This window comes from Plasmodium inui, assembly GCF_000524495.1.
Source record: "Plasmodium inui San Antonio 1 unplaced genomic scaffold supercont1.59, whole genome shotgun sequence".
NCBI lineage: Eukaryota > Apicomplexa > Aconoidasida > Haemosporida > Plasmodiidae > Plasmodium > Plasmodium inui.
The window spans coordinates 15,292-34,091 of record NW_008481893.1 but is presented as its reverse complement, the minus strand read 5'-3'; the positions used below and the strand labels follow the sequence as shown (position 1 = coordinate 34,091).

The 18,800-nt window shown below is 29.7% G+C and overlaps 4 protein-coding genes across 4 annotated transcripts; 2 read left to right on the top strand and 2 right to left on the bottom strand.

Annotated features, from left to right (window-relative positions):
- Window positions 1-3,545: 3,545 nt before the first annotated feature.
- On the top strand, window positions 3,546-4,627 carry C922_05355 (hypothetical protein; the record flags this gene model as incomplete). Its single annotated transcript, XM_008820926.1, has 2 exons — window positions 3,546-3,746; window positions 3,890-4,627. 2 exons carry the CDS (start codon window positions 3,546-3,548, stop codon window positions 4,625-4,627), a joined length of 939 nt encoding a protein of 312 aa, XP_008819148.1.
- Window positions 4,628-8,641: 4,014 nt separating this feature from the next.
- C922_05354 (hypothetical protein) lies at window positions 8,642-10,108 on the bottom strand (the record flags this gene model as incomplete). The annotated part of the gene is made up of 3 exons (XM_008820925.1): window positions 8,642-9,411; window positions 9,589-9,773; window positions 10,089-10,108. The coding sequence occupies 3 exons, from the start codon at window positions 10,106-10,108 to the stop codon at window positions 8,642-8,644; spliced, it is 975 nt and encodes a 324-aa protein (XP_008819147.1).
- A 167-nt stretch (window positions 10,109-10,275) lies between these two features.
- Window positions 10,276-10,479, top strand: C922_05353 (hypothetical protein; the record flags this gene model as incomplete). The annotated part of the gene is made up of 1 exon (XM_008820924.1): window positions 10,276-10,479. The coding sequence occupies one exon, from the start codon at window positions 10,276-10,278 to the stop codon at window positions 10,477-10,479; it is 204 nt and encodes a 67-aa protein (XP_008819146.1).
- A 2,652-nt stretch (window positions 10,480-13,131) lies between these two features.
- C922_05352 (hypothetical protein) lies at window positions 13,132-18,540 on the bottom strand (the record flags this gene model as incomplete). The annotated part of the gene is made up of 2 exons (XM_008820923.1): window positions 13,132-18,099; window positions 18,313-18,540. 2 exons carry the CDS (start codon window positions 18,538-18,540, stop codon window positions 13,132-13,134), a joined length of 5,196 nt encoding a protein of 1,731 aa, XP_008819145.1.
- Window positions 18,541-18,800: the final 260 nt, after the last annotated feature.

Sequence of the window (18,800 nt, the reverse complement as noted above, 5' to 3'; positions counted from 1 at the left end):
TGTCAATAATTAAGTCTAAGTTTTTTTTTCTCTCTGTCTTTCTCCCATTACACACCAAATCCATAGTATACCCCCAATCAAACTTTCAATTTTGAGAAAAAAAAAAAAAAAAATGGGTTCAATGAAAACACAAATAGGGTATATGACCCACAGAATTCTTTTTAGATGTTGTGTGCAAAGGAAAAAAAAAATATTCCAAAAATTTAAGGCCGTTCTATATTTGTACTTAGGAGTTTCATTAAATTGGAAACTTACTCGATGTTTAAATATTAGGCAACTGCAGATATCTGGTTAAATGCAAATTTTATTTATTTATATACTTATCTATTTATAAATTTTAGTATCTGAAAATATAGATAAAATTACTGCGCAATTTCACACTTCACACAGCTGTGCCCTGTTTTTTTTGTTTAAACAGCTGTTAATAGTGCCCCGGATTAAGCAAAATTTAATATATCTTACATAACCTTAGATTTGAAAAGTGAACAAATTTTTTTACTTCTCATAAGTATATACTTTTTACATAAATACAGAGAAACTGTGCATGAATTTGTAAAAACACAGCAGTACAATGTAAATTTAAATGGGTAACGGAAAATTATACGTTTATCATTTACGCTTCCATTAATTTTATGTTATTCATTGTTAATTCTGAAACAGAAGTTAATGTTTAATTGTTTATCCCTTAATTGAATTTTGAAGGAATTAGGGTGTGTGTCGGTGTTGCCAAAATCTTGAACACCCCTTATTGTAACTTACAAGCACTGATCAAATCTGTTCCTCATCCAGCATGTTCCTTTGCCCTCCTTGTTTTATATTTGCTGTCAGTTATATACATAAAGTATTCAGTAAAAATAGTAACACTTGAGTTTTAGAAAATAATATCCAATGAGTTCTAAAATTCCTGTACCTAGTGTTATAATTCGTGCTTTAAAGATCATTTTTAATTGCCCATATGTAGAATAAAGTTGAGATAAGAGAATTTATTAACTGTTCATACCCTCCAATATTTTTATTCATCTTATAAGTTCTTTCCTATTCCTTCAGAGGCCAAAGAACTTCTTCTTGAATCTTACATTGCGTATATGTTACTCCTATGAAACCTTCTCTTCGCGTTATTTATCTTTTTCACCCTCGTCTTCATTTTTTCTTTCACTTCTGTCATTTTTTTACTATTAACTCTTGCACTACTAATTCTTGCAATTTGAAGGATACTTAACTGCATCAATCCTTTTTTTATTGCCTCACTTAATTTCTTTGAGCCATAGCCCCATCCTTAGGAGTATTCTACCATTCATAATTTTATTCCATTTGAAATATCACATGTATGTAAATCTACAGAAATGTCAAATGCTTTCACTTTCGAAATTTACCTTATTATTATTATTTTATTTTTTAATTCAAATAAACAAATGCAGTTGCCAGTATGTGCAATCCTGACAACTGAGAATCAAAATAAAATGGGCACTCTTAATTTTATTCAAAAAAGCGAAACTTCATCTTCGAAGTTTTCTTCCTTAATATTCATATTTTCATACTAAACCAATAGAAGAGTGAATATTTTAACACTTGTTCTTATTGAAATATTGCACAAGCAGCTATAAATACTGAAAATTTCAATAATGCTTTAGAATAAAAAAAAAAAGAACGTACATAACTATACATGATTGGAAAAAAAATTTTATAACAGGAATATTCACCACTATAGTGATAGTCCCACCCACATCGCATTAAAAGTACATAAAATCCTTATTCAAAAATTTATGTGTTCGCACTCTTTTTCTTCTTAGCAGTCCAATTTAATCGATATATTATGTTCATTCTAAGCAAAAAAAAAAAAAAGAGGAACGAAAACCTCAATTTCATGTATAATAAAATTACACGTTAGAAAAAAAAAAGAAATATAAAATCCTAAACATTCTAAAAAAACAACTTTACCAATTTTGTAATTCTAACACGTTATGCGAAATATGTGGTATAATCATCATGTGAGAAGTTGTAAAAGATAGGGTAAGCTTCGACCATTCCTGTGACTTATTTGGGATATGCATCTTTTACAACACAAAATTATCGCCACAAAAAAATGAACGCAAAAACATTAATATATCAACTTTTCTAGTTCATAATTTATTGAACGGCAGATGCCTGTTTTGCTAAAATTGAATTTGACGCATTCCTAGAAAGGTAATGTATCATTAAACGCATTTACCACAAGAAGTTATACAGGACACCTCAACTGTGAAGAAAACACATTATGTATTAAATGCATAATCGTGCAATCACTGTTTCCGTTGATTTGTAAGGAAACAGGAATTTTCTCCTAACGGAAAAACGAGATATTGTTGTACTCATAAATACACGTGTATGTTTGAATAAAATACAATTTTACCTGAACGATTTTAATTTTAAAAGAGTTCTTCACCGCATCAATTTATTACGTTTCTTAACATGTACTAATTATTACGGACCAGACAGCATATATATTTTTCACTTCATTGATTGTGTAAAATGCGGTACAAGTTATATTATTCCGGTTTCTACTGGTCTGCCATTTTTAGGCATTAATTTTCTTTTAATTAAGAAAAATTCGAAAGAAAAAATATAATTAAAGAGGAAACTTAACTTTTAAATTTTAACTACGCGACGTTGTCAACAATATAACAGAGACAGGAGGGGGTGGGGAAATATATACAACAAAATATAATAAAAAAAACTGCAAATTCTGTTATTCGAAAAATAAATATATAAGAAAAACTTAAAATTAAAAATGGGAAAGAACAAATAACCTGAAAAATACATTTCCTAATTCCGTTACACGAATATATGTGTATGTTTTATTTATTTCCTTCAATTGCAATTTTGTAGTGCATAATAATAACAATTTTTATGCTATTCTTAGAGTGAAAAGCGCAGAACCTGCTGGTGGGTGCGGGTCATTTTTTTTAACATTGTGCGCCAATTTTAGATTGAATTATATAAAGAAATACCCCCAAATAAGTTATTCATAAATGGCAACCAATTATTCAAATTTAACTTTCATTTTAGAACAAAATTACAATTTCAGAATCTCTGACACCCAGTCGCCCAAAAATATTTCTGAAACATCCTATTTGAAAAAGAAGAAAATATAAAAATGTAATGCACAATATAACGTTGTCTGTATTTCAAATATTTGTTCTTCGTCGCTTTCGACAATTCTATATACATGAAATGGTCTATTCAACACCATATATTTTTTTTCCTAAGCTTTTGCAAAATCGTTAGTTCCTTGTCCGATGCATATATACCTATGGATATTTCCTGTAATTTCATATATTTCACGAACTTTTTTCTAAGATAGTGTTTTAATCACTTTTCGTTCCTTTTTGTCCTTGCTTGGCTAAAAAATCTAACGCAGCGTAATACCACCCACAACATAAGTGAATTACACACTTTAGTTGTATACAAAATATAGCAGTAACATTTTTATTCGCAAAACAGTCTTGCCGCATCTTTCAAGATATATCAAAAAAAATAAAATAAAATAAAATAAAAGAGTAAAAAAAATGCAAGATAATAAGAGAAATCCAAATTTTCTTCTATCCATAATATCTTTCTTGGGGAATATAACAGAAAGGAAGAGTTCCTTTAAAAAGTCGTTCAAGGAAAAGGAAATAAAACTAAAAAGCAAGAAATCTTCAATCTGTATATTTTTCAAGTCTGTCTTTAGTGCCTTACTTTTGTCTTTGTATTACCTTCTGCTACAAGTATGTAACTTATTTCAATTAATAAGGGCGCAGCCTTATACACCCACGATATTATCGATTTTTCATTTACGTTAACTACACGCATAAGGAAATTTTTGAAAGTAATCTTTTTTTTTCTTTTTTCTATACTATAATTTTTATAGAACATCAACACATGCACAGGAAATAAATATTCACATTCACACGTAAATAATAGACATCCCAGGATATTATATCCAGACATTTCTTCACTTTTAAAAGGATCCCGTGTTAATAATCCTATCGAAGAACAAAAGAAAAATCTATTTCCATTTAAACATGATGATAATAACAGTTTCTCTGGAAATGTGGATAAACAAAATGAACACTTACAAAAGAAACTTTCGAAGGACAACCAATTGAAAAACCACACGGGGAAACAAGAACAATATAATAAAAACGAAATCATGTTCAGTTGTGTAAATACTGGTAATTGCGAAGAAGTAACGGAAGACGAATTAAACGATAAATTAAATAACATAAAGGGGGCCGTTAACACCAAAACGATGAATCTGGTATGGAAATATGTACATAATCATGAGAGGGTAAAGTTTACTCGAATGCAGAAAGAAATGCAAAATTATTGTAAATTGTTAGCTAAACATTATCACATACCAACAGAATTTGAACCGAAAAGATGCAAACATGTAGATGATAAAATAAGGAATTTACTACTGAAGAAAGATCGTTTTGATTTAAAAAATATAAAGGACTTTGCTAAGGAAGATTTTTGTGCAAGGTGGGAATTTTTGAGGTACATCAATTTGAAGAGAAGATCGTGGAAAGAACTTCGAGAATCCACAAAGGAAAAGTGGGCAAACTACATAAATGACCAGTTCAAAAATTATAAACCTAAAAAGTGAATCTGTATATCTGAGGAAGATAGAAAATGGTTCCGGTTTTTCCCCTGGATACGCAATCACTGATCACCTTATGTGTGTATACGGATAGAAGCAAAAAGGTCAACAAGTCGTATACATGCACTGTAATTGCAGCGCCTTCTAAAATATCCCTACCTGGAGGAGACAAGTAATGGAAAAAAAATAAAAATGTCAAATAGAAGAACACTTACGAGGATTAGGCATTGTGTTACTGAGGCTTCCGTACCAACCTCTACTCAAAATTTTATTAATTATGGAGTCTCACGAAATAATTTTACGCGAAATACTTAAGAAAGATGTTAACACTTCAGATATACCTGCTACATCTTGTACAGCAGCATAAGAAAAAAGAAAAAACACTCTTATTCAAGATCTGCTAGTCTTTTATCAATATTTTTAAATGGACAAAAATTTCGATCCATCCATAGTGAGTATACGACGTAACGACATAAAATATTTTACTCGTGCATATTTTCCGTGTGTATCCTTTCCCTGTGTATATTTCCCTTGAAGATTATTTCAAGAATCGTGTATAATCGTGTTGTGCATTCTGTAATAAAGGACTATATCTGTACGAATCCTTGAACCACCTTACCATAAGGATATATGACTTCCTCGAAGAATACAACGAAGGAAATTAAAAAATTATATATAGGGGTTAACAAAATAGGGAATTATTAATAAAAATTGCATCGATTAATGTTCAGATACATATTAAGAGGTAACATTTTCCAATTGTCCTTGTTAGCGCGTACAGCATAGTTCAATTGTTAATTTGGTCAAAGAAATTTTTTTTTTAATTTTTCTTTTTTGACCTGTTCTATGGATGCAGCGAAATGGGTATTTCCTTGGAGACTGTTCTTTTTATGTATCTTTTCACATATTGATTACGATATTTGATTTTATTTTTATAATAACACATTTTTGCTGATTAGCCATTTCTAAGTTTTTATCTAGGATACGAACAACATAGTAGTTCAATGTAATATGATATAATATACTGTAACGTCTTAGCATTACTATGATCTCGTAGATTGTTAATTTTCTAAAAATACAAGATACGTACAGAGAATGACAACAAGACTGTTGATGATGTTGCCTTCATTTGAGTGGTGTTAGTTCTTTTCCTACTTCACTCTGGGGTTTTTTCAAAATTTGACATTCCTTTCAACTAAGAAGTAATTAATTCGTGCGATTGTGCTGATAAAATTAGAAACAAATTCCATTTTTACAAAAATTTCTCATTACATATGTATTAAATTTTTTAGAAAAAACAAATTTACAGTCTTATGATTATTAGTTAACTTTTTCGTATAACTGTCTTAGCTTTTTCCAAATATAATTCTTAGAGTAAGCTTTGTTTGTATAAAGACACCAACATTTTGAAGTTTTATACTGTCTCATCTTTCCCATTAGTAAAAGTTTGTAAATATAAACACAGAGGTATGTGTCAATGTGTTTAACGACTCATTCGGAATGCATTCTCTGTCTACATAATTGATGCATGATATTTTCATCTCATGCCTTACATACATATTGCATATTTGTCCTCCTATTCGTGTATTGTAAGGTTCATATTTAGAAGTTAACGATACATCATAGCCAATGAACAAGTGAAAGAACGATCTTTCGTTAAAATCATTTTAATAATTATTGAAGACATCCTACTTCCTACTGAAGAGAACATCTTAAAAAACGTTAATCCTATTGATTGCATAACTCATTATTTTCTCCACATATTTTAACGCTTTCATTGTTTATAGGATGAACATTATTAAGTTTGGAAATCTGAGGTACAGGGCCACTTCAGGAACTTCTCTCTGAGTATCTCAGGGTACTAATGCATAAAAAGGAAAAGATTATTTGCTCCATATATTAATAAAGTATGCTAATTATTCAACTCGCTATGTCCTTTCATTAAATAACATTTAATGTATTTTTACTAATGGAGCTCCTGAGGGAGTAAATCTCGACGTGTAACAGAGAATTTATGATCACCTTTAGTGCTCCATTATAAATTTGTCCTTAACAAATTTTAGGAATTAAAAATTGGTGTCTCTGTAAATTTTTTTTTTTTAATGCGCAAAAGATTTACAATACCTATCCTAATGTCTTTAAAAAATTTTCAAATATATAAGCATATATGAGTAACTTCACTAAATTGGTCTCTCGTAAATTTTGTTTGATCCGTTAAAACCTATTAACTCATTTTTTCCGAAACACGCAGAGTATAATGTAAAACTGCTACTCACTTTTATTAAATACGAAATAAAATATACTCCTTCGTTTTAAAAGATTTTATGGTTATTTCATTACCTTTTTCTTTTTTTGTTTTTCTCTTTCCTTTTTTTTTGTTGCTTCAATATAATTAGAGGTAATTATGATAAGCAATCAACAAATGCGGGCATTTCGTGCAATTGCCAGGTAGGCAAATACGGTAATTTATGATGATATTGCATGACATACTATTGCAGATGATTTCCGGAATCCTAGCGAGAATTTCCTAAAATTAAAAAGACATATTATTATCATTTTAACGTCGGAAATATTGCTTCACTATACACTGCTAATATAAACCACAATCAACGGACCATAAAAGAGAATAACCAACAAACTTTATAGCACTCAAAAAGGTAGAACACATATGATCTAATGAATTATTGCTGTATTAAAAAGGATTGCGCTTTTGCATGATTCGAAGACCCCTTTCTTTTTTTCTTTTTCATGTCAAAAACTATAGCTTTTCATTTTTATTTATTATAAAGCAAAATAAGAGCATGATTAAAAAGAAATTACATTTTTACTAGTTTAGTATGATTGCATTATAGGAATAGAAAAATGGTATTAAAAACGAAAACGAATAAAAAACTGTAAAAATAATTGAAGGCAACATTCTTAGGGTCTCTTATAGATTACAGTAAATATAAATTTAATTTCTTGAAAGAATACAGGATTCCCAAAGAATAAGGAAACCAAATGATTTCAAATAAACGAAAAAACCATAAAAAAAATCATTAGAAATATAAACAAATTGGAATCATAAAGGTTTCGAAACCTGAATAAATTAAAATAGAAATTTTTGAACTATAAAAAAGTTAAAAAAAAAAAGTAATAATATACAACAATTACGAATTGCACAACAGTCCATACACTGTATAGGTATATAGATATATATATATATATCTCCATATACGTATATATAGAGGGGCACATATAGAAATAACTGTGTAAATTCAAACGTTTTTACCAAAAGAATATTCAATTATTCTTGGCCCTTCTTAGTATCACTAATATGATAAAGTTAGACAAGAGTAAACATTTTAATTATTCATTTTATAAATAAAGTTTTAGAAGCCAGGTCTTTAGTTTTAATTCTGCAAATGTTTCTCATTCTAAATTAGGTAGCATACTTTGTTGTAATGCTTATAACAAATAAATTTCATGTCCGCGGTTATTTTGTTCCAATCCGTTTCTTCCTTATTTTAGCATTTACACACTGTGAGAACTTTGAAAATTCATACGTTGCCTTATCTCTTATAATATGTATCTTCCGCATAATTATGCCTTAATATTTCCAAAAATCAATTACCTAAAACATTACTACTGTGGGTACCTTCATACAGAAGCGTAATATATATATATAAACATATATACTATTCCTCCTTCCCACATAATCGTAGCTACTGCTTTTGTATTCTTCGGCTGTACATATCCATTGTGGTAAGCTTAGCCCAATGTTACAGATCATTGAAGTATATGTCATGTTACATAGGGGTGTATGATATGCTGTATTCGCTTCAATCGGAACTAGTACTACAACCATCATAACTGTTAAATATTGAATCCCCCTGGACAGGATAATTGTAATACTGAAGCTCTCTTCTTATTCGTTTATGTCTTCGTGAGAACAGGTTTCCAAGTGGAGTGAAATGAAAAAAAAGAAAAAACAAAGTAAAATTCAATGAAAAAGCGTAAAATAACGTAAGATAACGTGAATTATCGTGAAATAAGGTAAAATAGAATAAAATTAAGCAAAATATAAAATGATGCGGTTATATGATATTTATTGAAGATGTCTATTACTGTAAGCAGCGTCTTTGTTTTTACCTTCCATAAGGCTCTTATAAGCATTGAGACTAGCAATACAGAAAGAATTGTACTGAAAGCAATTTTAATTAATGGGAATCTATGTTCATTCATGGAGCTGGAAGAAATACCATCACCGCTATGTAGTTCACTTCGAATTTCTGGCAGTTGTTCTGAGTCAATTACAACTGTTACTGTCGGACCTTTGGGATTTTCTACAGTATAAGCATGTTTCACTTCATCAATTTGTGCTAACATTACCCCCTGCTGTGCAGGCTTATTACTGAATGCTTCAACATAATGATTATACCTTGCTATGAATTCTGTATTTGATTTTTTGAATTCATTGAATACATGTATGACCTTATTATAACAAGGATACAACGACGCTTGTAAATATAATTTAAGTAACTCATATTTAGTAAAGACATTTCTTGGATCATATAAGAGATAATCTTGAATATAATCTGTACAGCTGTTACTGTCTAGATCTTTACATAATGCTTCAAAGGAAAAAAATAAGGGAATTCTTTCCTTAAGATAATCGAAATATGTTTGACACTCATAATATATACTCTTCTTAATTTCGTCCTTAATGAAATTATAATTTTCAATATAATCAAAAAAATTTTTCACTTGTGTTAAATATTCCAAAAAGTTATCCCTGAATAAAGTTTTATCTGGAAAACATACATCCTTACCTTTTCTTTCTCTATAACTACAATGATTAAATGTTGTTCATATTCTCTCAAAAAGATCAATGATACCCCCAGAGTCCCTTTCGTTCTTAGTAGATTTAAGTTTTTTATACACTTCATCATAGAGCCAATAATTTATATCAACACAGTGCTTCTTACGGAAACTATCGTTATCTGGTACCAATTCCACAATCTTTATCAGTTGTCTACAAAGTTTATGAAGCCATTCATCTTTAGCGTATGTATTTAATCCGTCACTACAGAAATTATTGACATCATTTAAGTTGTGATCATTTATTAATTTTTGATAAAACTCATACGAAGGTAACTCTTCCAGTTGATGACTCTATAGAATTAGAAAAAAAAAATTAATAGATATATACGATTTTTCAAGACCCTCTATTTAATTGTCATGCGTGTCTAATATAATTTACTGCTAAAAAAGATCCATCGATTATTTAAAAAAGGAAAAATTACTGTTATGGTTTCTTTCATATATTTATGTTATCGTCCTGTGCATAATGGTTTATAATAAGTTGGTAAAGTGTTAAAATTTAGCACTAAATAATTCCCTGCATTTGACAAAATAAACAGATTCAACAGTCGTTGTAAATACAAATCTACTTAATGTATTATCTTTCAATGTTTTAGGAAATTACTAATTTGGGAATTCATTCATTGTGCTCCTTTTCAATAAATATATTTTAAAACATAGCATCTGTACCAAATTTGCCTGGATGTTTTATCACTGACGTATTATATATTTTTTGTAAAGCTTCAATATATTTAGAAAAGGAAGAAATATAAATGAAGAAGATTAGCATATAGAAAAAATCATATATAATAATGAAAGAAAAATTACTTTATAAAATTCCTTTAATAAATATTGAGAATTATAAGAAAATTGATTTTGAAAGGAGCAAGAAACTGATAATATGTATAAAAAGTGATATTTCTAGTGATTCATGCATAGACAGAAAAAATATTTCCTTCGTAAGCATTTTTATTTTCTTGCTCTTCTTTTGCTATAGAGCATTCTATTATTCGTAGAAAACTCTTAGTGATTAAAAAATATAGACCCTATTTTTTTCTAATTCCTACATATGTAATAGCCTCCTTCTCAGTATATAATATTGAATAGTCATCCTCCTCTATTATGCACGCATTAGTTGTTATTTTTTTCCCCGTTTGAAATGGAACAATTTTGCATATTACCACCCATATATTATATTTAAATGTATCTATAAATTACGCCACATATCGAAAAAAATATAAAATTTATCATAAGAATAAATGGAAGCTCATCCTTTTTACTAATTACAAAGTAAATAATGAAATTTACATTTTATAATTATTCCGAAATATATGGAACACGATTTAATACTGTTAAAATATTTATCCTTCTTCCATCCTGGGTTAATTCTCTTATTAAGCCACTGCTCCTGTAGGCGTCTTCTTTGCTACGGATATATATATATAACGCTGTATTGATTTTTTCTTTTTGTTCTTTTATCATATAAACAAAAAAATCCTAGAGGATGTTTTTCTTATATTATATATATGTTTTATGTAATTAAGATACTTAAAAGTATGTTAATTGTATTATAATGAATAAGAAAGATAATCTAAATTCCAATTGTGAAAGTAATTTGAAAGGCTAAGATAATTTCTATCGAATAGGGTTGAGAAAAATAGTATATATATATGGCCAGACATATTTTATACACATCTAAAGTATGAGCAACTCAGTTATCCACTGATCCCTACATTACAACGATTCTATTCTTCTTATTATTGAAATAAAAAATAATAATGCATAACCTTTAGGTAGTAATTATAAGTTGCAGTTTCCATAAATAAAAAATTTACTCGTTTCCATGTTTTCCTTCAAGAATATGTCTTTCAATATATATTATTTTTATGGCAAAATACACTAAAATGTAGATTTTAAAGTAATAATATGCGAAGGATTTACTCCTATGGTAGCAGATAAAACTACCCAATGGAATTCTTACCTACTAAAATACCAAGAAATATAAAATTCGTTGCTTTATTTCATTCAAATGTTCTACATTCATTGAATTCCATAACTTATATAATATGTTATGAATAATAAATAAAAACAATTCATGAAAGAATTCTTCACAATAACAATATAGTAATTACAATTACAATTTATAAATTAGGAATATGTAGATTCATTGAGAATTTTAAATTTATCAAAAAACATTCTTATCATGGTATTGAACTATCTGAATAGGGAATAAATTTTTTCAGTTTCATCTATAATTTAATTTTATTCCCTATTATTATATTATTTTATATTCTTCTGTTTTACGCTCATATTAAGAACTCCCTACGTATTATTCTAATTATTATTAACAAAAAAAAGAACAAGTTGTACCTGAATTATTCGTAGATATAAAAATAATTTTTTTATTCCTTAAACTTTGCAAAAAACTTATATAATTATCATAGGAATTATGCAAGCAAATATAGTCAGAAGTGTAAAAAATAGTCGTTGATAAATTCTTATATTCCTTACGATAACATAATGCAATCGCATTTTGAGATAATTCATAAATGTTGCAGTGTCCCCGTTGTTTATTTATTTTTTATCCTTATTTTTTAATATAAAAATAAGAATCTATAATAACACATCAAATAGAATCAGAAATATTTAAAATATTCAGAAAAACGTAAAATTTTATTTTTGTCGATTTATCGTAAAAACCTGCAATTAATAAATGATTCATTTTATATTTTCCGTAGAGGAAGCAATTTCTTCCACCAATTCGAATAGCATACTAGCAACACGACGCGTTCGGGTAGATTAAATTATGAAAAAGGTGTTAACTGCTTCTATGTCTCTCTACGCATTCAAGACTGTTCATATAAAACACACAAATATTTTTGTAGTCCTCTAATATTAACTTGGCGTTTTTATGTGTGCATGTATAAATACATGTAGGAAAGGTTTTTTTTTAAATAGGAAAAATTCGAGAATACCCTGAATTATAAATAAGAGAATACGAAAATTTTGAAGGATCAAATAGTTCCTTCTGAGATCAACAATTTTTTACAGAATTATCACCTACATGGGTGATATGAAGTCAAAACAAAGCAACACAAATATGTATGCCTTTTTTTATAAGCTTGTATGTGCTTGTAATAAATTGAAATTTACTCACAGGGAATAACTAATGATTAAAATGTTGATATGAATAAGAAACAAAAAGAAACATACATTTCTTAACGAAAAATGCATTATAATTCAATTACACTAAGAATAAGTTTTTCGTATATTAATTACGAAACACAAAATATCAGTAAGTTGTCAAACAAATCTGTTAATGAAAAGGAAAAATATATATATATATTAATACAGATGAGACAAACCCCTTAATATGTATTCCCATTAATAATCATACGTAACAATAGTGAATTCAAATGAACAACATTATAAATGGCCTATTTATATTAGAGGGGTATACTACATTACAAAAAACTTTAGATAAGAAATAACATATATATAAATGGTACAAGTAAAATCTTATAAAGTATTACTCGAATACACAGACCTATATATACAGCTGCTGGTATATACATATACCCTTTCTTGAAAATATCAAATTTTCAATTCAATCACATTTCTACGTTATTAAATTTAAAGATTTTTAAACATACCATTTCTTTGTGATTCTAATTTATTTCGAATTTATTCTTCTCGCTAAAAGTTCTAAAGACTTTTCCCATTTTACGACACTTTAATAATTTCATATGATAATAAAACATCATGCCAAGAAGCACAAGATTGATACCAAGGGCCACATTTGTTAAACTAACTATGTGAAGTATAATTGAAGCTAATAACATTAATAGAATTGGAAAAAATATTTTATATTTCTTGGTGTAATAAAATAATTTATTGAAACACGTTGGTCGCTGAATCCAGAATTTATCCGTCTTTATTGAACTTTTAATTGAAGTCATCATTTCTAATTCAAACTTGAAATCTATTTTCTTGATAAGCTTTAAGGTCTTTGAGAACAAACTTTTCTTATTAAACATTCTTGACGTGGAAGGTTCATTCTCATCTCCCTTTATATATGAAAATACCCTCTTTATAAAGCTCTTTTTATTGCTTTTTGAATTTCCTAAGCACTTTTCATAGTCATAATCTATATCATACCTTCTGTTATGATTTTTTCCATTATCGTTCCTTCTATTATTTGTCGCTTTACCATTTGAATCTTTATAATTTCTATCGTGTCGGAATTCATCAGGGTGTAAAAAATTTTGTTCACTATGTCTGAATGATTCCTCCATCTCCATAGGTATATCATTGCGCTTTAATAAGTCCCATTTTTCACAACCAATACTTCTACGTTTAAAGGTGTCAGTAGTCTTCAAAGAATCATTACCCTTTTCTGATTCTTCATGTGATTTCACAGAGTTGTTATCGTTGTCTCCTGATCTATTGGGGTTCTTCTTATCAATTTCTTCATATCTTTGTACTGCCTTATAAATTGTATCAAATTCTTTTTCATCATATTTTAAATCATCATGTTGCTTGTAGAAGTGTTCTTTAATATATTGTAATGCCTCAAGCCGTTTATTCATGTAGTAAGCATCGTCTAATTCGTCATATAGATCATCTAAATTGCTCTGATCATGTTTTAATGGATTAGATGAATTCTTCTTATCTTTGGTTTTCTCTTTTAATGAATAGGAGGATTTAACAGAACATGAATTAACTTTATCATTTCCTTTTCCCTTTTCTTTGTTGTTTATTTTATTAACGCCTTTCATTGAACTCGAATCAGCATCCATTAACAGAGTTGATGCTTTTGCTGAATTGCACAGCTTGTTTGGTTGATGAGAAATGTTCTTAATCACCTTATTGTCTTTGGATCCATTGCATGCACCCTTTGAACCACAATAGTCAGAAGCACCACCTGATTTATCAAGGCTTTTTCTAGATTTACTTCTACTTAATATACTATACAAACTCCTAGTCTCACACTTATCAGTAGTATCGCGGGATTTGTTATAACTTTTCTTAGCCATATCACTACTTACTTTTGAAGAAACAGATGACTGGTTAGAAGCATAATAATAATAATTGTGGTTCTTATTTTTAACCAAAATTTTCTTTTCTATGTAACTACCTTCTCTTACACCAAGTGACTTCTTCGAACCACAATAAACAGTACCGTCCTTCGATTTATCAGATGCTTCCTTGACGAGATTATTATCTTTAGAAACGTCAAATGAACCTCTAGAATTATAATAATCAGTACCAATGTTTAATTTATCAAAACTGTTTCTAGAGCTGTTCTTCCCCTTTAATACGTTATATTGGCTCTTGGAATCATAATTATCACGAATGGGACGGGTGTCTACATAATACATACCTTCTTTTTTCTTATTTAATTCTTTCTTATCCCTATTATTATGTCCTAATATATAGGATTGACGATCAGAATAATTTTCATCCTCTGACGAATCACATGAGTCGTCATATTCCTTTTTCGCTGCACATAGCGATTTTTTAGTATGGATACGAAGTTCTACTTCATTGACTCCATCCATCAGATCTCCTTCAAGTTGTATATTAAGAATCTCCTTTTTAAACCTCTCATAATACTTTAATGCCTCGAATCTTCTCTCTGTAGCAACAGCATTTTCTAAAATATTAAACATTATTTTAAAGTGGTCAGTAAGTTCCTTAGCATTCAAAAGCTCATTCTGGTAATTATTTGTGTTAATTAATTCGGTAGCCTTCCTTTTATAATTAGCGTTATCCTTTTTAAAGATATGGGAATTGTTCTTATTTCTATCAGCCATGGATTCATCGGATATAGTACAAGTATTTTCATCATTTTGGGAGTTACGAGTTATAAAGCTGTTTTGGCCATCAGTTTTGTGATCATTTTTGTCACCATTCCTGCCGCCCTTTCTGTCACCGATTTTGTCGCCATATTTTGAGTGATCATGGATATCACTATTTATGTCATCAATACTTTTTAATTTTTTTGTCATATCGCATCGTTGGTCATTAGCCTCTTTTGATATATGAATTGCACTGTTGTACGTGTCATTAATTGCTGTCGATTTATAAGTTACATAGCTTCCTTTATCATCATACTCCGATTTCTGAGATTTAGAGTTTATTCTCCCACCATCCAACTTCTCATAAGTGATGTTAACTTGCTCTTCATCTTTTGATTTACCAGATTGTTTGTTATCTTGGTAATTTTTTGCCTCATTAAGTTGTTCCTGAACACCAGCATTGTCCTTTAACGTACCGTCAAAGTGTTCACTAACATTCGTATTATCTTCTGGGGTAATATCTGACGGTTTCCGGGCATTTACATCTCTTAAAGCCTCATCGAATTGTTCCTTATCATTTCCTATATCTTCTATCACTGTTGTCACTACTTCAGTACAATAGCCATATTTTCCTAGTTCTTGGGATTCGCTAGCAATTTCGTCCTGTTTTAATACATTTACACAATTATGATCAGATCTGTAACCACCTTGTGTATCATAATCCCGTATGTTATTTTCATCATACCTTTTATATCTGCCTTCAGCTGTCTCATATTCATCATCTTCATTTTTTGATCTCTCAAATCCTCTGTTTGTATTATTTCTCCCATTAATGTTTTCACTTTTTTCGTTGCCATTCTGTGGACCACACTCTGAAGGATGTACCCCATTTTTAGGAAGATCGTGTTCTCTTAATCTGTTAACTCCATTTTCCAAAGAGTCATGGAGTTCTTCTCCATTCACTTGTCCTTTTAAGGGATTGTATTGTTCCAATGAACCATCTAATCCGTGTTCATTTAAAGTATCTTTGTTCACTTCAAATAAGCTTTCCAAATTAATGGCACTAACTTGTGCCCCGTGCTCCACATTTTTCACACTTTTACTCTTTTTAAATGGATTACAAAGACTTACTTGGGAATCTTCGTCATTCTTGAAATTATTGTAATGTTCATTCGAATCGTCTTCATCTTTGGATTTGTCACATCCATTCGTGTTATATTCTTGATCATACATTTCAGCACATATTTGTTCGTTTTCTTCATGTAGGTCATACTTTTCATTATGAATTGCTTTCCTCCTACCATCTTTCAATGGACGGAATTGGTTCTTCATGTCGTTGTTATCATTCAATGGACCAAATAGTTTGGTTGTGTTATGTTCATCGTCACTGAATCCCTCCACGTGGCTCATATCATCTGCATCTTTGAATGGTCCATATTGATCATTCGTGATCCCCTCACCATCACTGCGCTGATCGAAAATTTTATGCACGTTATCTACCGCTCTTAATGGATAAAATTTCTTATTTTTTTCCTCTGCATCTGAAAATTTATCAAATCTTATGTTAACTCCGACATCGCCTTTTAAGAAATTTGCATCATTTGGGGGAAAGTTATGCCCCATTCGCCCATTAACCTCATTTTCAAAATCAGAATGAAGTGCTTCTGCATTAAGTTTTCCCTTCGAATCGTTGTAATTCTTCAGTGCATCAGATTTTCTGTCTGAATGTTCATTATTGGATAATGCTTCATAATTGTGTTCACAATTGGCGGCACTAAGAACATCATTATTTCTATTAAATCCTTGGTTTCGATTAATGTCACCCTCAATTTTACCAAGAGAGAGATTTACATTACTAACTTCTTTTAATGAGAACAATCCTTCCTTAAAATCATCATCCATTTTTATATCGTTAACTTTATCTTGAAAATCACTGTACTCTCTTAACGTATAGTGAGATTCATCAAAAGTGACATTAACACTTGATACCTCACATTGTTTACTTCGGCTGCTATTACTGCCCTTCATTTTTTCACCAGGTACATTCTTGTTCACATTATCACTAGATTTAAAATTATTAAGTGTTTTGCTTGTACGGCCATCAAATTGTACTGATGAATTATTCATTTCAAAATATTCATCGAGTTGTGCTTCATCACCATTTTCTTTAAAATTATTGCATTGTTTTAAAGGTTCCAATCCTTTTGAAGAAATATTATCACCTGCTCCTGGGCTACTTGATATAGCTGTCTCGCCAAACTCTGTTGAACCGGATGATTCTTTATCATTCATCATAGAATTATAATCTGGATTGGGTCCTCTATTATTAGAATTTCTGCCATCATTTTCTGGATGATCTAAATGATTTACAAAACTCTCATCCAGTTGTTCGTGATCAATATCTTCTTCAACGTTATTGTGATGCTGCATGTCGTCGAAGCTCATTCCGAACTGATTTTGATCATTTGGAGACCCATTTGATTGATTCAAATCGTTGTCGAAACTTAACGAATCAAACGACTCCCTCGGAATAACTCTTCTATTATTAGCGTTTTCATTGGCTTGCATGTTGGCCTCTCTCACGCATCTATTGTTGTATATTGAATCATTTAAATGTTTTGTAAAATTGTTATCAAGTAATATTCCATGCAGATGTTTTTTAGAAGAATGGTAATTTTCCCCTAGCAAATTTGCTTCTCTTTCATCATAAAGTTCATAATGTGGTCCAATGCTTATATGTGCATCTCCAATTAACAGTCTGCCCGACCTGACACCTAATCCATTTAAACTCCCTCGGTTAACCCATGATTCACTAAAGGTTGAGGTAGCATGCTCCTATAAAATTTGGAGAAAGAATTCACCATGTTACGTGTCAGAAAAATGAACACATGTTTTGTTTTATAACGTTCACGCGAAGGTTCGTTTATAAGGTGCACATCATAACTGCATGTATATATAAATATATACATATGTATATACACATACACACGCATCTGTTGCAACAACATATAACAACTGTTAAGAGGCAAAATGTTCTCTTTGGCTTACCTTATCCGAATTTTGCCATGTTGATGCTAAAACAATAAATGTGCATGTCTGGACCAAAAAAAAAAGGAACTTATTTACTTGGTAACCCATATGGAACCCTGTTAACGATTCTGATTCATTCTCAACAAATAAATCATTATTCATATGATAGTTTCTTCGATGATTTTCAATCCCCTTAGGATTGTATCTTTTCTTGGTCATTTTTTGCCTGTTCAGATTCATAGACATTTTATTGTACGTTTCATGAACTAAATATAGATATATAACACATAGCGCATAAGATATATTTAAATTGTAATTACTGTAAGATGAAGAGAACTAGTGAATTCAGATATGAAAAATTCTCCCTTCTACGTATCATAACAATATTAACGAAAAAGTGCATAAATTAAATTAATCTCAACAATAGGTAACTCCAACCTACTAATAATATGTAATAATATATAGGACATAAAATGGTTAATTATATGTTAATGCGGCAACATATT